The 22,767-nt window shown below is 39.5% G+C and overlaps 1 protein-coding gene across 6 annotated transcripts in view; it reads right to left on the bottom strand.

Annotated features, from left to right (window-relative positions):
* opa1 (OPA1 mitochondrial dynamin like GTPase) overlaps positions 1–22,767 on the bottom strand; it is a 111,737-nt gene that overhangs the window by 27,399 nt on the left and 61,571 nt on the right. For all 6 annotated transcript variants that reach the window (XM_080185653.1, XM_080185658.1, XM_080185652.1 and 3 more), the window contains 8 exons: positions 16,244–16,409; positions 14,990–15,142; positions 12,086–12,194; positions 10,751–10,830; positions 6,826–6,966; positions 4,407–4,523; positions 3,033–3,126; positions 1,318–1,428 (listed from right to left, as the gene is read on the bottom strand). In XM_080185653.1, the coding sequence (XP_080041779.1) occupies positions 1,318–1,428; positions 3,033–3,126; positions 4,407–4,523; positions 6,826–6,966; positions 10,751–10,830; positions 12,086–12,194; positions 14,990–15,142; positions 16,244–16,409 (971 nt within the window). The remainder of the gene's footprint in view (positions 1–1,317; positions 1,429–3,032; positions 3,127–4,406; positions 4,524–6,825; positions 6,967–10,750; positions 10,831–12,085; positions 12,195–14,989; positions 15,143–16,243; positions 16,410–22,767) is intronic.

Here is a 22,767-nt window from a genome sequence, read left to right as displayed (position 1 = left end):
CTAGGAATTTCATTTTTAACTTCTCTGTGTCCTTGTGCCTGTTTTCTTTTTTGTCGCTCCCTGATCTCTACCTTCTCCCAGGGTTTTTGTGCCCTTTTTGTGTTGTCGTTATTCTGTAGGTGCACAGGACCTTTGTCATCAGCTCTACGTCCTGTTGGTTATGTGCGTGGACCTGACCAAGGTAAATAAAAATCTCAGCCAATGCACGCGCAGAGGCCCAAGATTTGTCAGGTCTTGGAGATGCCAACCACAGAGCTGAAGACAACGGCTAGTTTTACTTGCATCAATTTTCAATCATTTTGAACCTTTCTTCATGGCACGTTTTTGAGGGGTTTGTTTACAGCACACCAATGTTCCACAACATATTGGTTGGGAACCACCATTGTTAGAGGCTAGTTGTGAAGATACTAAATATCACACACTCTGCAGTTATCTTGTTATGCAACTAATGCTGCTTGCGATAAACCAAAACAACATAAAATATTATTTCACTGTAAAACAAACCAAGTCTTCCAGTAGAAACCCATACTTAAGCATTGGCCCATGATTTTCTGACACTATTATGACACATCTAATGGTACAGCTGTTATTTATGCTCAAATGTTAAAGTAACCTCAGGCAAGGCCGGGTGAGCAGTTAAATGCTGAAATGCAAACATTGCTGTCTAAGATACTTCACAAAAACAGCATCTCACTGTCTGGGTACAGTCATTGCCACTTTACAGCAGATCATATGCCATCAAATTATGGGAAAGCTGACAGTGATGAGTGGATATAGTTGAAGATACAACATTTTATAAACGTACATTTTTCATGAAAATAATTAAGTTAAAAAGATATTTATAGATGAACAAATTATTTCAACTAAACGTTAAAAGCAACAAAGACTAATGATTTACTCTAGAAGCGTTTTAGTAAGAATTTAGAACCAAATAATGCTTAACAGCAGTAATTTATTTATAACAAAAACAAATCAAAATTTAAGTTCATATTATTACCTATTTGAAACTCCTTTCTGGCAAACGTGAGTGACTTGATTATTGCTTATACACAAGGTGCAAATACAGTATCTTGAATGAATCTACAGCTAACCTTACTAAAATAGCTAATGTAACTTATGAACTCCACTTCAATCCAAAACTCCCATGGTTGCAAGTCTGGCCATTCTCATCTTTATAATGAGCTTACAGGCAAATCAGAAGCTCCATATACCACATTGGACGTGTCAGGTTCGTGAAAACATTTCAGCAGTTTGAGGTCACCATGAATTAATGCAACACTATTGTCAGACAGCACACAAGTATAAAGTATTACTCACTGAGGTCCTCTGCTAGTTGAACTCGTCTTCCTGTCAACAGTTGAATTTTTTTATCATTGTCTTCAGCAAAATCCTCCAACACTTCTTTCACATTCTTTTCGAGGCGTCTTACTGGTATCGATGAAAAACATAACCATTTTGTTTATAAGCTCTTGATGAATGGTAACTTTTGCCATTTACTTCAACAATTACATGTGTAACTTCTGTATCCATTAATCAGTTACTGTTATGGTGCTAGCAATGAACTACTTTAAGTGGCTTTAGATTTGCTGCTCACTGTTGCCAAATAAGCAAGGTGCTTAGTTGTCATACATTGGAAAATGAAAGTGTCTAACTTATTGTGGTAGCTTTTCACAACAGACTTTTCAGAAAAAAAATCATTTCATACTCTATACTGTGCTTGAAATTTTAAAAACAGTTAAATTGCAAATGCACAAGAAAAATTCCATGCTTAAAATACTGAGTAAATGTTGTTTAAGAACTACTGCGGGTCAGGACCACTGCTAAGTATTCAGAACAGATTGAGTATCAGATCAAAGCTTTTATTGGTCAGTTCATTTTTAAAATATCCGCATTTTCCTAGTAACAACAGAGTCTGCGTCAAGCAATGAACCTTAATGTAAAACAAACGTATCAACATTTATCGGTGTCTCATCACTTGTTTGATCATATTTCTAAGGTTTCATACAACTCAACTCCAATTAATTTCCCTTATCATTTTTCAGAGGTTAGAACACAAATAAGATCTTTCATCCAAGCTTGTGTCATTAAAGTGGAGTCCAATCATGATAGTAAATAGATATTACTCAGATGGAGAATAATTAGTAACTAATTTGAAATTTAAAAACACTTTTCAATTTTTTTTCAAACAAAATAGGGCAGGCTGTGACATCCAATACTGGTTGAGCAGATATTTCCTCTAATTAAATACTGGGAAGACGGAAGCCATTGTCTTCACTCCCCAATATGAATTCCATTTTCTCAATCTCTCACTCTGCAAATGTCTCAGGGCCAAACCAGACCAGATGAGCTTCTCACCACATTTTCAGGCCATAACCAAGACCATCAATTTCTACCTCCATAATGTTGCCAGATTCTGCCCAACCTTCGCTTACCTGCCATTGAATTCCTCATCCATGCCTTTATTACCTCCAGACTCTATTATCCCAATGCAGTCCTGACCAATCTCCCACATTCTACTCGCAAACTTCAAGTCACCCAAAACTCTGCTCTCTGCACCCTTAGTTGCACCTGACACCTCTGTTTGTGTTTCTGTACTGGATCCCAGGTAAGCAAAGCCTCCATTTTAAAATTCTTACCCTTATTTTGAAATTCTTCCAAGGCTCTGAGGTTCCCTATCTCTGTAATCTCCGTCTGGCCCATAATCTTCTGAAATATCTAGGCTTCTTTATTCTGGTTTCGTCAGAATCCCAGATTCTAACTGCTCCACCATTGGCAGACATGCCTTCAGATGCCATGTCCTAAGTTCTGGCATTTCCTTTCTAATCGTCTCTGCCTCTCTTTTCTCCTTGAGATAGTTCATAAAAGCTAATTCTTTGATAAAGCTTTTGTTCACTTGCCCTTATATCTTACGTGGCTTGGCATCAAATTTTGCTTTATAACATTCCTGTGAAGTGCCTTGGGATATTTTGTTATATTAAAGGTTCTATATAAAAATAGGTTATTGGTTTTACCAATGCAGGATCTTCACTCACCTTCAGTATTTGTTAGCTGTTGTCGGAGTGTGTTTGCTGTAATAGCTAACATTCGCTGAATGCGCCAGAATAGGATAACGTTATTGCATTCAAGCTGTGGAGACAAGGGAGAGGATGAGAAAAGAAACAATATTTTCATGATCCTTGATTCACATGAGCTTTCATTTCAATTTTTGTGATTACAGTTAGGGATTTTAGTGCTGAAAAATGAAGCAGCATTTTTACTATTCATCATCAGTCAACTATCAAGCAGGTTAGGTACAATATTGCTTATGCAAAGCAAAGGTCTTATAAATTCTGATCCACATTCATAACAGAAATCCTGTTTGCACCAGTGTGAAGTGTTCCTTTTCCTACACCAGCTTCTTAAATCAGGGTTGCTTTCTGACCGCCAATCTGTAAGCCAGTTATACTTGCTGGAACTATATGTGTGCCACCCAGGACTAATCATGTCAGGGTAATTTTAAACGTAGGCTCCGAGAATAGTTACGCAGAAGTCAGAGGGGATTTTATTTCTTTTAACATATTCTGAGTAACTATTGGCGTAACCCTGGTGGAAACATCCAAAGTTATAATTTCAGTCACTTTTTAGGATGTTTCCAGCACAGCACAATTCCCCAGAGAAAGTTAGCAATTAAATCCCCATTTGCGAACTTCTGTAAAGAATTCCCCAGCCCATCTTCGGGGTATCCCCCAAATCTGATGCTGTGGAACCTGGAAGTTACAGCTCAATATTCATTAATAAATTACTGAAAAATTGAGGTTCCTGTAGATTCCTAAGAGGACTAAATTGAATTCTGCTACAGGCACAGCTTTCCAACACATTTTATGTACAACTTAAAATTTGTTCTAAAAAGCAGACCGATTCTATAGAAATTTGAACTTTGATCTGAGTTTTGAACTGCGTACATCACTGCATAATTGAATACTGGAACACTTTATTACATTTTGAAACATAAACATATTTCGGCCTCATTATAGTGGACATTTCAATATGGATTTTAAGCATTTGGGCAGCTCTGTCTTCTATTGGCATTCAGTACTATGTATGCTCCAGTTACAATTAGAACTATCTGTCCTGAGTATAAAATACATGTGAAATCTTCAGAAAATGTCTAATTACACAATACAATATGCTATCAAATACATACATATTTTAAACTATATAAGTTAGTATTGTGAAGTTTTCATCTTTTCTTTTGAATCTTTTATATCTTGTTTGGTACTAAACATGGATCCACTGTCATGATGGCTATTTTGAGAAATAGCATCCAAGAGGCAATATACAACAGAGATAAGTGAGAATTTACAAAATATATAAAAATAATTGTTTCAAGGACATTAGGTATTCCTTTATATTATTTCTTTTCATACCTCAGAATCTACAAAATGCCTTTGGTAATAATGAAAACCTCTTCTGCAAAGATTGCAATGGTTCAGCGATTTCTTCAGGAAGTGTTTTCGGTAAACTTGGTGCCAAGTATCTTTAATCTAGAGAAAAAGAAAACTTAAGTCCAAGTATTTATTGAAGTCCAGCATATTCTAACAAGAAAACTTGGTTCTTCACACTATAATAAGTTTAAGAACATTGCAAAAACATTGCTTTAATCAATCATCCTATAACATCTAGCTTACTCATAAGACTTGACACATTTCTTTCTCACAGGAGAAATAAGTCGCATTTAGTCCATACAATGGAGTCTCACCACTCACGTTAAGAACATAAGAAATAGGAGCAGGAGTAGGCCATCTGGCCCCTCGAGCCTGCTCCGCCATTCAATAAGATCACAGCTGGTCTTTTCATGGACTCAGCTCCACTTGCCCGGCCAGTCACCATAAGCCTTAGTTCCTTTACTGTTCAAAAATCTATCTTTGCCTTAAAAACATTCAATGAGGTGGCCTAATCTGCTTCACTAAGCACAGAATTCCACAGATTCACAACCCTTTGGGTGAAGAAATTCCTCCTCAAATCAGTCCTATATCAGCTCCCCTTATTTTGAGGCTATGCCCCGCAGAACCTCGCAAATGGTAATTTCATGAACATACTTCACAATGAGAGTCAATTAGATAGGTTCCAACCATCTCAAAATTTGACACGTATCAAGTCTCAAAGAAATTACAAACTATGATTTGAATAAATTTGAGACATTTACTGGAGAAATTTCATATACAAATAAAACAAGGGGAGTCGGTGAAATGACAAATTTAGAAATGGATAAAAAATACTTATTTTTGATTGCTTTGTTGTTTGTTTTTCAATTTTCTTGGTGAGGAGCAATAGCATTGTCAATCAATCTACAAAAAGAATGTTTCTATGTTTGTATCATTGTCTGTCACTTGTTGTTTTTCAAATCTCAGCAGATCTTGTGACATCGGTCATCACCTTGGTGTAAAATGAGCTTCCTGAGGTTCTGTTTTTTGCTTCTGTTTAAATTTACTTAATTTCATCAGTTTCACCAAGTCTTCTGTAGAGAGTTCCTCTTGATGAGATTGAAGCAACTCCTCCACTTCATCTATGACCAGATCTTCAAATCTCTGCAGCTCAATATCTTAGTTACTTCAGCATCCACACTAAGGAGCCCGATGAAATCATTCACAGCCTCAGAGCAAACTTTCTTCCAGCAGGCAGTTATACTTGATTCTCTAATCTCATCCCATGAGCCCTTAATTAGCCTTATTACTGTAAGGGTGTTGAATTCCTTCTCGCTATCACAGGCTGTGGTCGAAGTGTTGGTTTCCATAATGTCAAGATGTGGCTGAAACTTATACAGGTACAGTTTTGAAGGATGTGATGACCCCTCCATCAGCTCATTGGCTGGATACATTAGGTCATTTTTGAGGGTAAAAACAGAATGTCAGTGTCTGGATGGCTATGTATAAGAGTGTGTGGATGTCCAGGTGCATTATTGAGGATATATAGAATGTTGAAGACAAGTTAAGTTCCCTCAGATAAGTGCTAATCTCATGTTGAAATCAATTTTCAAACTAGTCTTCAAATATTGCTGCATTGTCTTCCATAAATTGGTAGATGAGATTCATTCTTCCTTTTTAAGGGCTCAAGTATATTATGACCTATAAATCAGAACTGATTCACACTTAAAACCAGTCACATTGGCAGAGAGTAGCCAGTTTTGCCTTCGTTAAAGATCTGTTTTGTCTGGTACCCTCTCTCTTCAATGCATTCCTGCAGCACCTTGGGCAACTCTCCTGCAGTTGCATGGTCAACTGATACAGCCTCCCCAGTCAACTTCATTTTATGCAGACCAAAACTCTTGATAAAGTGATCAAACTTTCCTGTATTGGTTGAAAATCCTCCAGAAGGCAAAGAAGCAGCCCTTTCTGCGTCACTTTCATCACCACTATTATCACTAACACCACCCACTTTACTAATTCTTGTGCGTGGAATGATTTAAGCACCTCACTTCTAAAGATTGGGCCATTAAACTGGGGTCCTCCGTTGTTGCTGATGTTCAGTCCAGATGTTTAGTAACTTGTTCATTCCTTCCAGGTTTGGATCTCCTCTACTTACAAAGGCTAACCTGGCAGCACGATTATCAGAGATACCAACACTGACCCTTATTTTATCTTCAGAAACTAGACTTCAAGCTGGGATACATGCTCTTTTAAATTCTCACCCTCTAAAAGGAAATACAATCTCAAAATATCTCAATTATTTCAACAACAATCAGCATTACATGAAACAAGTAACAAAACAGGTTAGTCCATTCATATTTACTTTTGATTTGAAAACCAAGTGAATTATTTGATGGTGTCAACTTATTGGCTCTCATACCAGAATGGTGTCCACATCTACATTTTTGGCCTCCAGGTTTTTACGAACTGTTGTAACTTCATCGTTAGCAAGATAAGCTGTATGATCCTCATTGATTTTTAACAGCCTTTCCAGTTCAGTTTTGGTTTCATTTCGAACATGCTGGAGGAAAGGAGATATTCAATTATTAAATATGGAAACATATATCAACGAAGAACTTGAATCTATGACTTAGTCAACAACACACAATGCAGTGTGGTATAGAATGCACTTTATTTAACATTATATGATCCAACCACTAAAATACCCATCTTTAACCTCTTGGCTAGTTATTTTCTCTACTAGCTGCTTGGTCTAATTCACCCTTGTGTTTTCCTTCCAGACCCTTTCCTGTTCAACTTTTTGAAGCAACTATTTTCTTAAAATTCAACACATTCTGCTTCATAGAAAATTCCACACTAACCACCTGCTAACTACAGATTCTTCTGAACCTAGCCTTGCCTTGACAATCATTTTACTAACCTATTTATTGTTCTTTCATGGAATGTGGATGTTACTGGCAAGGCCATCATTTGGTGTCCAATCCTCATCGCCTTCGAGATGGTGGTGACAATCTGGTACAGGTATAAAATGCCTACTGATTTCTTACATATTTTGTATTTATTTTGGTTTGTTTCTAATGACCTGATTTAGAAATACTACATGGTTCTCTTTAAAAATTCCCAAATTTGATTTAATCTCCCTATTAACCAAACTATGATACATTATGTTCCTTCCTCCAGAGCGCTAGTTGTGATTCGGTTCATAGTAATCTCACCTGAGTCTGAAGGTTGTAGGTTAAACTCCAGGGCTTGGGCATCAAATATGACACCTTATTCTAGTCTTTTGGATGAGACATTAAAGCGAGACCACACCTGCCCTCACTTGTATTTCTTTGAAGCTCTTCCCACAGCTTCCATTATCCCCTGCCCCCCATGTCCTGTTTAGATGTAGGCCAGCTTCTGATCAAAGACCCTCAAGGATCCAAACTTTCTCTCCATAGCTTGAATTTTGCAGTCACAATAATAGTGAAGCTATTCTGATTTGCCAAGGAATAAGTTGGACAGCAATGCATCCAACAGAGTTAAACTAGGAACAAAAATAGAAAATGCTGGAAAACCTCAGCAGGTTTGACAGCATCTGTGAAGGGAGGATAAAGCCAATGTTTTGAGTCCGGATGACCCTTTGTCAGAGCTCTGTCAGAGAACATTAGAAAACTGCAGTCCAATTTGCCTTGCTGCTCCAGAAGAGGATGATAGCTTGTTACATTATTAGACTAATATTTCAAACACCTAAATGGAATAAAAAGCTCATAACAGTTGACATCAAAACTTTCTGAATTTTCATTATAAACCCACGTAATGCATTTATATCCTTCAGGAAAGGAAAGATGCTATTCCTATCTCTATACGCAACTCCAGACTCAAGACAATGTTGCTGACTCTTACTTGCCCTCCAAAACGGCCTAGCAAATTACTCAGTGTCAGAACCATTTTGGAAAACCGTAAGAATAAAAGAACAAGGACCTTCTAGCACTGTCTTAGGTATACCCAAGTCCATATTGTTGTAAATGGTGGAGAACAAATAAATAACCAACACAAGGAGCTGCCACGAATATCCCTATCTTCAATGATGGCAGCACCCAGCACAAACACAAAAGATTGAAGATCTTCAGCCAGGAATGCTAAGTGATGGCCCATCATTCTTCTTCCCAAGGGCAGCATGAACACAGATGCCAATTTGACTCACTAGATATGGCAAAGGCTACGGGTCCAAACAATATCCCAGTTCCAGAACTAGCTCTGTCTTGAGCCAAGCTGTTCTGGTACAGCTATAATACTGATATCTGCCTCACAAATTGGAAAACTGTCCCATCAACAAAAAGTAGGACAAACCCAATCTGACCAGCCACTATCCCATCAGGTTACTTTAATCATGAGCAAAGCGATGGAAGATGCCATTGACAGTGTTGTCAAGCAGCACACCCGTGCCAATAACAAGCTTAGCAATGCTCAGCTTGGGTTCCACTAGTGCCAGTAGATCTTCACCTTATTGAAACTTTGATTCAAATATGAACATAAGAACTGAGTTCAAGAGCTGATTGTTCATAATATCAAGGCAGAATATAGCCAAGTGTGGTGTCAAGAAGCTTTAGCTTCAATAAGGCGTCTCACCACTAACTTTTCGAGAATGCTTGAGATGGGCACGAAATGTTGGCCCTGCCAGTGACAAGTGTGTCCTGTGAACGAGTGAAAAAAAGATACTAGTGCCTCACTGAGAGATGCGGCCTTTAAAGAGTTAAAATGAATTTGTTGTACTTATCCACGATACCCATTAAATAGACCAGAAAAATTAGGGTTTATCCATTTAAGTGCAAGTGAATTGTCAGTGATGAAATAGCCTCAACACTGTCACTGCAAAATTCTTTTCATAAACTTTTAATCATTGCTGGGCAATTTCAAAATTAAAAATGACAATCATTTTATTTTACTTTTACCTTCACCTTCATCTCACCTTTCTTTCCCCCTCTGTTTTGTTTTCAGTATCCGGTTTGTATTTAATTAAATGTTCCAACCTAAAGTTCCTTTTTAACTCTGCATGCTCCAATCAGGGTTCTTCAATCTAACTGATGGAGGAGACACCACCAAACCAAGTTGCTCTGCTCAAAACAAGTACTTAACCATAAAATTCCAACCATGCAAAAGGAAGCTATTCAGCCCACTAAGTCTGCACCAACCCTTCGAAACAGCATCTTATCTTGACATTGGCATTTTGGGGCATGTGCAGATGAAGAGTGGGCTGCACATGTGCAGTTCTGCATTCTTCCATTATTTTGGGTCCAGCATGTCTTTGCAGGAAGAAAATGGCGTGAATTTCCAAATCATGTGACTGGGAGCAGTGTGCCATTTGCATGGGGTGGCACAGTGGCACAGTACCAGGGAACTGGGTTCAATTCCAGGCTTGAGTCACTGTATGTGCAGGGTCTGCATGTTCTGCCATGTTTGCATGGGTTTCCTCTGGGTGCTCCGGTTTTCTCGTATAGTCTGGAAGACATGCTGATTATATGCACTGGTCACGCTAAATTCTCCGAATAGGTGCCGGAGTGTGGTGACCAGGGGATTTTCACAGTAACTTCATTGCAATGTTAATGTAAGCTTACTTGTGACACTAATAAATGAATCTTAAATGTGTGCCAGTGCCAAGCAAGAAGCTTCTGTGTCAAGCTACGGCAACTCTTCACTGGGTCACAAGCTATAATGGTGATGCTGGGTAAAGGATTTTTGGGAAACTGAATCATCAATTTCAACCTGTATTTGTATTGAGATCTTTTCAATCTTTTTGTCTGGTCTGATATAGTTTTTTTTTCTTGTTTTAATAAATATTTTATTCTGTGAATTAAAAGCAGACTCTTGTGAATTTGTTCACTAACTTTCCTCCACAGTTTCTTAGATGAAAAGTTAAGATCTTTCAAACCAAGTTTCACTTTGTGATCTGACTTATCTGATATTATCCACTAGGATTGCAACAAAGTGTAAGTGCCCTTTTAGTACCAAGCTTCTGAGTTTTCCAAAACTCTGTCCATTAAATTAATTTCACCTTTCCCTTTACCCAAAAATATACCAAGGAAGTAAATAATCCAAAAATGGATTGTTGGAGCTCAAGCAAAGAGAAACTACTTGCCCTCATCTTTCAAGCTCAGTAACTTATTCAAAGTATGTAATTGTCCTGAGATAATGTTGAGAAGACACCCGAATACTCATCTACTTCTAAACTCTTTTTAACCTCAGAAATACGGTGACAAGTCTGTCCTCACTTTCCACCCAGTTAGTCCATATGCAAAGAATTTCAGTGTAGAGGAGAATGGAGAATTCACATACTTTGTACGTATCAAAATTCTTTATCTCACCTGTTCTGGAGACCGTGATTTCCAGTAGAACCACCTTTCTTGCCAATCTGGCCCCACCATATCACGAATTACAGATTCAGCTATTAATAAAAGGAGGAACAGTGATCAGAATGATCTCTCTCATGTTTACCTATTCCCGTTAAACTCAAATGCTTCCTTGTGCATGATCTAAATTGTAGTATCATTCTCCTCTGTTTGTTCCTACATTTAAGATGCACTCGCAGAAACATAAAAACCAAATTGGTTCCCTTCCTTTTCAAGCATGGCTGGTGCATGACCCTGGAAGAATTTTACTTCAGTAACATTTATCTCTTCATTTCCCCTTCTCAAGGGATGACTGAACAGATACTTCATGAGACATATCAATTTTCCTTAACTTACAGTCTTGAAGTTACAGTAATCTTGATAGCTTCTTGCTTTTAGAAGACATTAGCAGGAACTACATGGTGTAGTGGGTTTTGCATTGGCCTTTTACTGACACAGAACAATGGCTATGATGCTCTTTTCTATTTACTGGTTAGACTCTACTCCAGGCTATCATGGAAACAGAAATTTAGGTGAAAAAGGAAAACATTTGCATTCTTTTGGCACTGGAGCAATCTTTGGAACAAGGAAAGGCTGTACCAAAAGAACGGTCATCATCTGAACACAGATTCCAAAGTTCTTGTCAACAGAACAAACAACACAGTGAGGGAGGGTTTAAATCAACATGCCAAAGGGGATAATCCATATTCAAATGTATGTAGTGGCCTAATGGAATAAAAACTACGAGCTTTGTTGAAATAGAGGGGAAATGGAAAGAAACAGGTCATGATAGTTGGATATTAAAGCATTAAAGAAGGAAACCAGAAAAAAGATAATGGCTAACAAGTCAACAAAATAGCATCCAGTCTGAATGAAATGTGAAGCGAAATATTCAAACCAAAATTGCAAAATTAGAAGCATTATACTGCAAACTTAATAAAAATTAGAAAGGATTTGGAGCTTAATTTAGTGATTTTTAAAGATTTCATAAGTATTAATATGATCTCTGTGGAAGCAGGAGGAGGAGTGAGGAGCACAGTGTTAATGAAGTATTTTGCTACAGCCCTAAAAGGAAATGATGGCCCAGGAATATTGAGTTAAGACAGAATCTGTATGGTTACAGTTAAAAAAAAGGGAAGCAAGTTGTAGAATTTTTGATGCGAATTACATGCCACCGAACAATAAGAATGAATTAGAGAGGAGACCTGCATAGATCATAAAGTCAATCAAAAAAAAATATCCTGGCTTTTAAAATAATGAAGTAATTACTAACGCAAGAAACTAAAACCATGTAAAATTCTGGAAACATACTATCTCGAAGACGGGTTTGCAAGGTTTCTTCCAGGAAATGGATAGCTGCATCCCACTGCTGTTTGTCAGATATGGAACGATCTTCTAAAGCGTTGTGCTGGATGACTCGCTACAGGAACACAAAGGTAAGAATTAAATAATGATAGGGGATATAAAGCAAATAAAATCTTATGTATTTTCATCATGCTTACACTTTCATGATATGGTATGAAATCTCACAACACCAGGTAAAGTCCAACAGGTTTATTTGGTACATGATCTTTCAGAGCACTGCCCCTTCATCAGGTGAGTGGAGAATTGGATTCACAAACAGGGCATATATAGACACAAACTCAATGACAAGATAAAGGCTGGAATGTGAAACTTAACAGGTAATCAAGCCTTTACAGATACAGACAATGCAAGTAGACAGAGGGTTAAGCACAGGTTTAAAAGGTATGAATTGTCTCAAGCCAGGTCATTTCACTCACTGATCTCACTAACTGTCCTGGCTTGAGACAATTCACACCTCTTTAACCTGTGCTTCACCTACTCATATTGTCTGCACCTGTAAAGACTTGATTCCCTGTTGAAACTTGCATTCCAACCATTATCTTGTAATGCAGTTTGCATCTATATATGCCCAATTTGTGAACCAAATCCTCCTCACCTGATGAAGGGGAAGTGCTCCGAAAGCTCGTGCTACAAATAAACCTATTGGACTTTAACCTGGCGTTGAAACTTCTCATTGTGCCCACCCCAGTGCAAAGATAAATCTCCACATCATGGCTCTCAAGATATGGCAGGTATTTTAGAGAGTCCAAAACCAATTCTTTCAATATAAAGATGTACAATTTTAAAAAATCAGATTGACACATCCTGCACATGATGGGGATATGGCAATCTGACACTTCTGTTTGAATTAAATCTAAAATACATTCTACTGCTGAGAATTTTAAGTATTGTGTCACATGTATGAAAAAAGTATTGCTCCTGGATTTTTAAACGCTTGGTAAATTGAGCTAGTTGTGCAGCTGATAATTTTGCTAATTTCTTTTTTTTAAAACTTTCTTTTTTATTTTCTTCCAGTCAGGCCAAACTTTGGGCTCCCTCATTTAGTGATACTATTCTCTACAAGGTGACAAAAAGGAAGATTCCCTGGGAAAGATCTGATTTCCAAGTTATAATACTTAGGTATTGTGAGGTGTAAACTCCAGCAGCGCAACTAAGCATCGACAAAACTCACCAATTGTGGACCACAATACTGAAATGTTACACAAATCTGTATCTGGCAGTGCAACTTTCCTGCTTATGATACTGATGTGCTGAGTATTGACACACTCTCAGCTAAAAATATATTTGAGGATAGGTAAAGGTCAATGGCTATAGACTGCTCTCCCCTTTACATAAGAACATAAGAAATAAGAGCAGGAGTAGGCCATCTAGCCCTTCGAGCCTGCCCTGCCATTCGATAAGATCATGGCTGATCTGAAGTGGACCAGTTCCACTTACCCACCTGCTCCCCATAACCCTTAATTCCCTTATCGATCAGAAATCTATCTACCCGTAACTTCAACATATTCAACGAGGTAGCCTCCACCACTTCAATGGACAGAGAATTCCAGAGATTCACTAGCCTTTGAGAGAAGAAGTTCCTCCTCAACTCTGTTCTAAACTGACCCCCCCTTATTTTGTGGCTGTGCCCTCTAGTTCTGATTTCCTTTCTAAGTGGAAAGAATCTCTCTACCTATACCCTATCCAGTCCCTTCATTACGTTATATGTCTCTATAAGATCACCCCTCAGCCTTCTAAACGCCAAAAAGTACAGGCCCAATCTACTCAATCTCTCCTCATAAGCTAACCCCCTCATCTCCTGTATCAACCTGGTAAACCTTCTCTGCTCTCCCCCCAAGGCCAATATATCCTTTCGTAAATAAGGGGACCAAAGTTGCACATAGGACTCTAGTTGTGGCCTCACCAATGTCTTGTACAGTTGCAGCAAGACCTCCTTGCTTTTATATTCTATCCCCCTTGCGATAAAGGCCAACATTCCATTCGCCTTATTGATCATCTGCTGTACCTGCAGTCTGAGTTTTTGCAATTCATGCACAAGGACCCCCAGGTCCCTCTGCACAGTAGCATGTTGTATATTTTCACCATTTAATTAATATTCCATTTTACTATTATTTCTTCCAAAGTGGATAACCTCACATTTGCCAACATTATACTCCATCTGCCAGATCCTTGCCCACTCACTCAGCCTATCCAAATCTCTCTGCAGACTTTCCGCGTTCTCCACGCAATTCGCTTTCCCACTCACCTTTGTGTCATCAGCAAACTTTGTTACCCTACAATCAGTCCCCTCCTCCAGATCGTCTATGTATACGGTAAACAGACGGGAAGAACTGACTGGTAGTGATTTCACCTGAGACCACCGCATCTGGGGTGGGGGGCAAAGTTGAGAAGGCAAGCCTTCATAAATAATCTCAGCTGGTATGGAATGAAACCTGTGCTGTTGGTGTTGCTCTGCGTGGTGAACCTGCTATTCAGCCAACTGAGCTACTCATTTTAAGATACTTACCTTTTCAATGGTACAATATAACAAAGGTGATTATGTGGCACATTTAACGTTGATATTAAAAATGCAATAAAACCTTTTGATCCAAAATACCTCCATATGAAATGAGACAAAACTTTAAATGATAAAACATCAAGTTTTGAAATTCTTTATTTGTCTGGATTTTTAGTTTTATATTGCTGTAGGAACATAATAGGATTATTCATAAAATTATGGATTAAAAGTTCAAAATAGCATATTAACTACTAAACTTGCAATGTCATGATAATCAGAAATTTTTTTATCTGCACCAAATTAATTCAGAAATCTTTCCAAAGTCATTATTCCAAAATCAAGTGATACTGTACCAGACTGTCTTCAGCCTGCTCATTCCATTTGTGACGTTTTATACTTTCATCTTTAACAGCATGTTTTAGTTTGTCAAAGATATCATCATGGTCCTTCCCTTTGTGCTCTGACATAAATCGAGCAAATTCATCCTCCAAGGTTTCCCAAGCAACCTGCCAACAAGAATATGCTGGTATAAGTAAAACGCTGGGACTATAATCTTAGCAAAATTATCAATTTCGGGGAAGTTACTCAACAACTTGCATTTGTATATATCACACTTACTGCCATTAACGTTAATCGTACATAACACGTTAGATCGCTGAGCAGAGGAAACTTCGATGCTCTGTACATATTTTAAATAAAATTCTCAAAATGAAAAAAGTATGATAAATATTGCAATAAGCATTAGAACTGCTGTTAATAAATACATTTAAAAATCACTCATGTTGTAGAGCTATCCAGTGGATGATCACATATAGGCCCCAATCTTCTGCGCTTTAACAAATTCAATTATTAACTTCACAACTCCTCATTTTCATGACCTTCCCTCAGGCTGCCCTTTGCTGGTCTCAATCAGTGGCTTGGGGAAGCAAACAGCTGTTCTGATGGGAATTGGAAAGATTCCTCAATTGATGAACATTAGTTTTCTTCAATCTTCCCAAACATAGGAAGCATGGGTACCAATTGCAAGACAGATTGCATCATGAGCCACATAAAACAAAGATTTAATCTGTACACTGTTCCAAGTAAGCAGTCTTAACAAGAACACCAATGGGCCAAAACTGGTTTTAGCTCTGGTAACAGCTCTCATTTCTATCAACAATTATTCTTGTTAAAAGGAAATGGATAGGTACTGAAAGAGAGCAGGAGTGTATTCAGCTGAGAAGAACAATACAGATTCGCAGGAAAGCTAGTTGTTCTGCGAAGCATATCATCTATGTGACCAGGATTGGCTGGGAATGGGGACAAAAATCACAGATACAGGTTGAAATAATAGGAAGTAAGAGAGAAAGCAGAAGTGGAAAAAGCTACAAAGTCATAAATAATTTGCTGTACATGACATGCTTTACTGTGTTACACTGAGGTGATGAAAGATTCTTGTTCCAGGACAAATTTCAGAAAAGTGAAATGTTCTTTGTAAACAGATTTCCTTCAGCTCCCTTATATTATTTGTTAAGCTTCAGTTTCATCTCCTAAAACAATCACTAGCGCAACTTAAAATTCAGGTAAGGGACACAAGAATGAATGCACACTTGCAAGCTGATTCAAACCTCTACTGCTTTGTGAGGCAACTGTTTGTCAGTCCACTGCTTGAGCTTGATGTCCACTGTGGTATTAAATGTGCCTGAATTCACAGACTGGGCAGCAGGAAGGTAAATATTCTCTATCACATGTGTAGAGACTCTTTCCCACAGTTTCCTTTGTAGAATCTCTTCCCTAAAAGCAAATCAAATAAGTCAAGTAAGTTCCTTAACAGTACAACAAATTAAGGATAAGGTATGGGTAGATCTGTAGAATACATATACACATATATATTAAAAATGTTGCATTTCCTGCAACACTTGCTTCTTGATGTCTCAACATTTTTATCACACCTTCGTTAACTTGTGCAATTTTAAATATAACATTTCTCATTTGGTTTTACTCTGTCAACTGAAAGAAGTCTTTCTTCTAATTATGTCACTGGCTGGAATTTAAAAAAAATTGGCTATAGACAAGGTCACATGCAACTTATTATTAATTCACAGACTTCACACAAAATCAGAACCTAACAATGTACCCATATTTTAAAAACTCTAAAGAACACAGTTATTACAAAAAAAAGCTGCTTATAGCAGGCAGGTGTTTCTGCATTTTAACTCTTAAAACAGGTTACCCAATGAGAGTGATAAAATAAATTCTGTCTAAGGGATTACTGCAAGATTATCATGGATCGATTTGCACACAATAATGTTCAGTCTCAAAGTTACCACGTACAAATTTTAGAAAACAGTACAAAAGATGATGTGCACATGAAAGCTTTAAACATTCAACTCTGTCCCAATAAAGTTATTATGTGGAGATGCCAGCATTGTTCTGGGGTAAACACAGTAAGAAGTCTGACAACAGCAGGTTTAAGTGCAAGCGATTTATTTGATAGTAAACTGCAGACAAAAGGCAGGGAATTATAGGCCGGTTAGTTTAACGTCTGAAGTTGGAAAAATGCTAGAATCCATTATCAAAGAAGAAATAGCGAGGCACCAGTTTGATCGAGCAGACGCAGCACAGATTCGTTAAGGGGAAGTCGTGTTTGACGAATTTATTGGATTTCTATGAAGATGTGACTAGTGCGGTAGACAGAGGGGAACTGGTGGATGTGTTGTTTTTAGATTTCTAAAAGGTGTTTGATAAGGTGCCTCACAAAAGGTTGCAACAGAAGGTTAGGGTGCAAGGAGTTGGGGGTAAGGTGTTAGCGTGGATAGAGGATTGGCTGTCTAATAGGATGATGTGGGTATGCCGGCGTTGGACTGGCGTAAACACAGTAAAAAGTCTGACAACACCAGTCTTCAACATATCATTGATGAAGACGAACATCTCGCCAGGGCCATCCCCACACCCCCACTTCTTGCTTTCAGACAACCACACAACCTCAAACAGACCATTGTTCGCAGCAAACTACCCAGCCTTCAGGAGAACAGTGACCACAATACCACACAACCCTGCCACAGCAACCTCTGCAAGACATGCCGGATCATCGACATGGACACCATCATCACACGTGAGAATACCATCCACCAGGTACATGGTAAATACTCTTGCAACTCGGCCAACATTGTCTACCTGATACGTTGCAAGAAAGGATGTCCCGAAGCATGGTACATTGGGGAGACCATGCAGACGCTACGACAACGGATGAATGAACATCGCTCGACAGTCACCAGGCAAGACTGTTCCCTTCCTGTTGGCGAACACTTCAGTGGTCACGGGCATTCAGCCTCTGACCTTCGGGTAAGCATTCTCCAAGGCGGCCTTCACAACACACGACAGCGCAGAGTCGCTGAGCAGAGACTGATAGCCAAGTTCCGCACACATGAGGACGGTCTCAACAGGGATCTTGGGTTCATGTCGCACTATCTGTAACCCCCGTGACTTGCCTGGGTTTGCAAAACCTCACTTACTGTACTGTCTGGAGACAATACACATCTCTTTAAACTGTGATCAGTGCTCCTACCACTCACATTGTCAGCCACTTCAGGTCTTGAACAGCAGGTTAGGTGTAAGGATTCGCATTTTAATCAGTAATCTCTAAACTGTCTGTGCTTTATATGCTCTGTCTGAGGCCAGAACTCTCCATTCACCTGACGAAGAGGCTGTCCCCTCGAAAGCTAGTGAGAATATTATCAAATAAATAGGTTGGACTAAAACCTGGTGTTGTCAGACTTTTTACTGTGTCTAATAGGAAGCAGAGAGTTGGTATCAATGGGTACTATTCTGGTTGGTGGTTGGTGACTAGTGGAGTGCCGCAGGGATCGGTGCTGGGGCCTCAACTATTTACCATTTACATAGATGATCTGGAGGAGGGGGCTGAGTGTAGGGTGACAAAATTTGCTGATGACACGAAGATGAGTGGAAAAGTAAATTGCATGGAGGGTGTGGAAAGTCTGCAGAGAGATCTGGATAGGCTGAGCAAGTGGGCGAGGACCTGGCAGATGGAGTATAATGTTACCAAGTATGAGGTTATCCACATTGGCAGAGATAATAGTAGGAGGGATTATTATTTAAAAGGCAAAAAGCTGCAGCATGCTACGGTGCAGAGGGACCTGGGGGTCCTTGTGCACGAGTCGCAAAAACCCAGTCTGCAGGTGCAGCAGCTGATCAAGAAGGCGAATGGAATGTTGGCCTTTTAGCGAGGGGGATAGAATATAAAAGCAGGGAGGTCTTGCTGCAACCATACAGGGTACTGGTGAGGCCGCAGCTGGAGTACTGTGTGCAGTTTTGGTCGCCGCACTTGCGGAAGGATATTTTGGCCTTGGAGGGAGTGCAGAGGAGGTTCACAAGGCTGATACCGGAGATGAGGGGGTTGGCCTATGAAGAGAGGCTAAATAGACTGGGTCTGGGAGTTTAGAAGGCTGAGGGGAGATCTTAGAGGGACGTATAAGATAATGAAGGGGATGGATAGGGTAGAGGTAGAGAGATTCTTCCCGCTTAGAAAGGACAGCAGGACTAGGGGACACAGCCTCAAGATAAGGTGTGTGTGCGTGTGTGTGGGGCAGGGGGGGGGCTGCAGTTTAGATCAGAGTTGAGGAGAAACTTCTTCACTCGTAGGGTGGTGAATCTCTGGAATCTTCTACCCGTTGAAGTGGTGGAGGCTACCTCGCTAAATATTTGTCATGGGTAGATAGATTTCTGATCGACAGGGGAATTAAGGGTTATGGGGAGAAAGCAGGAAAGTGGAACTGATCCACTTCACATCAGCCATGATCTTATTGAATGGCGGGGCAGGCTCGAAGGGCTAGATGGCCTACTCCTGCGCCTATTTCTTATGTTCTTATGTCAGGTGAATGGAGAGTTCTGGCCTCAGACAGAACATATAACAGCACAGACAGTTTACAGATTATTGATTAGAATGCGAGTCTTTACAACTAACCTGATAATCAGGTTAAAGTTATTAACAGGACACATATCATTAAGCAAGTAACAGTCATGCCATACAAGTTCCAGGCAATGACCATCTCTAACAAGAGAGAATCTAAACATTGCCCCTTGACATTCATGGCTTAGTCCCACCCCACTAACAACCTCCTGAGGCTTATCATTGATCAGAAACTGAACAGGACTAGTCATATAAACACTGTGAGGATAAAAGGTCAGGCACCAGGAATCCAGCAGTGATTAACTCACCTCCCAAATTACCAAAGCCTGTCAATTATCTACAGGGCAGAAATCAGCAGCGAGATGAAATGCTCTCCTCTTGCCTGGATGAGTGCAGCTCCGACAAAACTCATGAAACTCAACACCATTGAGGACAAAGCGGACAGGTTGATTGGCACCCCTTCCACAAATATTCACTCCCTCTACCACCAATACACAGGAGCACATGTGCACCATGTACAAGATGCACTGCTGGAACTCATCAAGGCTCGTTAAGACAGTACCTTCCAAATGCCAGGTAAAAATCCTGGAACTCCCTCGCTAAAAACACTATGGGTGCACATCACACCATATGGACTGCAATGGTTCAAGGGCAATTACGGATGGGCAATAAATGCTGACCTAACCAGCAAAGCCCACATGCCATAAATGAATTGTAAAAAAGTAAAAACTCTGGATTTATCTAGCATTTTCAGTTTTTATTTAAGATTTCCAGTATTGGAATAATTTTGTTTTTATCCTTATGTTTAATTCCTCTCGTAAGAAATTATAACATTACTGTAGCCCTCTTAATTACTTGCTGTACCTGCAAACAAACCTTTGTACCACTTGCATTGGTACTACAAGATCCCTCTGCACCTTGGAATTCTGCAGACGTTCTCTGTTTAAGGAATACTCTACTTTTTTATTCTTCCTGTCAAAGTGAACAACTTCACACTTTCTCACATTATGCTTCATCTGCCAGATTTTTGCCTATTCACTCAATCCAGCTATGTCGATGTGCAACCTCCTTATGTCCTCTTCATAACTTACTTTCCTACCTACCATGGCAGCATGGTGGCACAGTGGGTAGCACTGCTGCCTCACAGCGCCAGGGACCTGGGTTCGACTCCCGGCTTGGGTCACTGTCTACGTTGGTTTCCTTCAGATGCTCCAATCTTTTCCTCACACTCCAAAGATGTTCAGGTTAGGTTGATTGGCCATGCTAAATTGCCCCTTTGTGTCGGGGGAATAGCAAGGTAAATATGTGAGGTTACGGGATAGGACTGTTGTCGGTGCAGATTCAATCAGCTGAATAACCTCCTCCTGCACTATAGGGATTCTACAGGGGCAGCACTGTGACACAGTGGTGAGCACCGCTGCCTCATAGCGCCAGGGACTCGGGTTCAATTCCAAGCTTGAGTCACTGTCTATGTGAAGTCTGCACATTCTCCCCATGTACACCTGAGTTTCCTCTGGGTGCTCTGGCTTCCTCCCACAATCCGAAAGATGTGCTAGTTAGGTGCATTGGCCATGCTAAATTTTCCCTCAGTGTTCTCGAACGGGCACTGGAATTTGGCAACTCAGGGATTTTCACAGGAGATGTTTTCACAACATCTATATTGTACTAAATTCTACAATATATGTAGTAAATAGAAACACAATAATACACTTAAAGCTAAACACCTTTTCAGTAATTTTGAAAGTCTAGCAAATTTCAAATCAATGCCTCCATTTCAAGTGCTCATATTTCATTGCAGTATTAATGCAAGCCAATTGTAACACTAATGAAGTTTAAAAGACAATGGCTAGCATGGCTGCCTCACAGCTTCTGGCCTTGGATGACTGTGTGGAGTTTGCATGCTCTCCCCGTGTCTGCATGGGTTTCCTCGCGGTGCTCCGTTTTCCCCCCTCAGTCCCAAAATGTGCAGATTAGCCATGGTACATACGTGGGGTTATGGGTGGAACTGAGTGAGATGCTCTTTCAGAGTTGGTGCAGACTCAATGGACTGAACGTGATGTTTTCTAAATGAAATACTGTCATAATTGTTAAATCAAAAGATAGAATTTGTAAATAGAATGGGGGTCAGTTTTTTAAGCGATAAAATGTTACTTCTCTCCTGAAGGTGCTGACCGAACAGCAACTTATATTGATGTAGTACTGAAACATTTTACAGGAGTGTTATTAAAAAAAAACCTGATGTCATGCAGCAGCAGATAATATTAGGGCATTCAGCTAAAACTTTGGTCAAACAGTCAGGTTACAAGAGACATCATGAATGAGGGTGACGGGTGAGAGGTGAGGGTTAGAGAAGTTATTCCAGAACCTTGGCCTAGGTAACTGAAGGCACAACCACCAATGACACTGAATAGGCCAGAATTAGTCAGGCAAAGATATCTCAGAGTAATGGGGCTGCAGGAGATTCCAAAGATAGGGAGCAGCGAGACCATGGAGGAATTTAAAAATAACTGAAAATTACAAAACTGAGTTGTTGCTTAGTTGTAGGTGAGTGAGCACAGGGTGATGCATGAACAGAACTTTGCATAAGGAGAGGTAGCAGAGTTTCTGATGATCTCAAGTGTCGAGAGCGGAATGTGGAAAGTCTGCCAGAAATGTGTTGGAATAGTCAAATCTAGAAATAACAAAAGATACCAGTTCCAGAAACTGATGAGCTGAGATACGACTGGATTGAGTGACGTTAAAGAGATGGAAATGGATAATTTTATTATGGATATATAAGATAACATGGGGCAGATACACTGACAGAAGATTATCACGAGATGAAAAATGACACTAACTTTGCCAACAGTCGAGTTCAGCTCTTGCTTGGGTATGCATTTAAAAGCACAAAGCTTCCTCTGTTTGACTGCATAAATTGCCATTGTTCATGTGGGCGCACAGGCAATGAGCGTTGGCAGGCTAATCAACATTGGGTCTTTCACAGCCAAATCAGCTTCTGTTTTCAAACAATGTTTGCACTTGTAGCAGGGGGTCTCTCGTCATCAAACAACAATGGACTGCCCTCCTGAGCAACATTTTTGCTACATCTACCGTATCCCAACCATTTTATAATCTTAAAGAGATTATAAAGTCACCCTTCCCTTATCTAGAGGAGAGTGCCTAATTAACTAATGAACTAAGTGCATTATGAGAACATGCTTCTAGTTTTATTGCATTTCTCTT

Source organism: Carcharhinus amblyrhynchos, chromosome 3 (assembly GCF_965287045.1).
Source record: "Carcharhinus amblyrhynchos chromosome 3, sCarAmb.v2.hapA, whole genome shotgun sequence".
NCBI classification, from domain to species: domain Eukaryota; kingdom Metazoa; phylum Chordata; class Chondrichthyes; order Carcharhiniformes; family Carcharhinidae; genus Carcharhinus; species Carcharhinus amblyrhynchos.
Note: the sequence above shows the minus strand (reverse complement) of the source record. Positions and strands in the feature narration are given on the sequence as shown.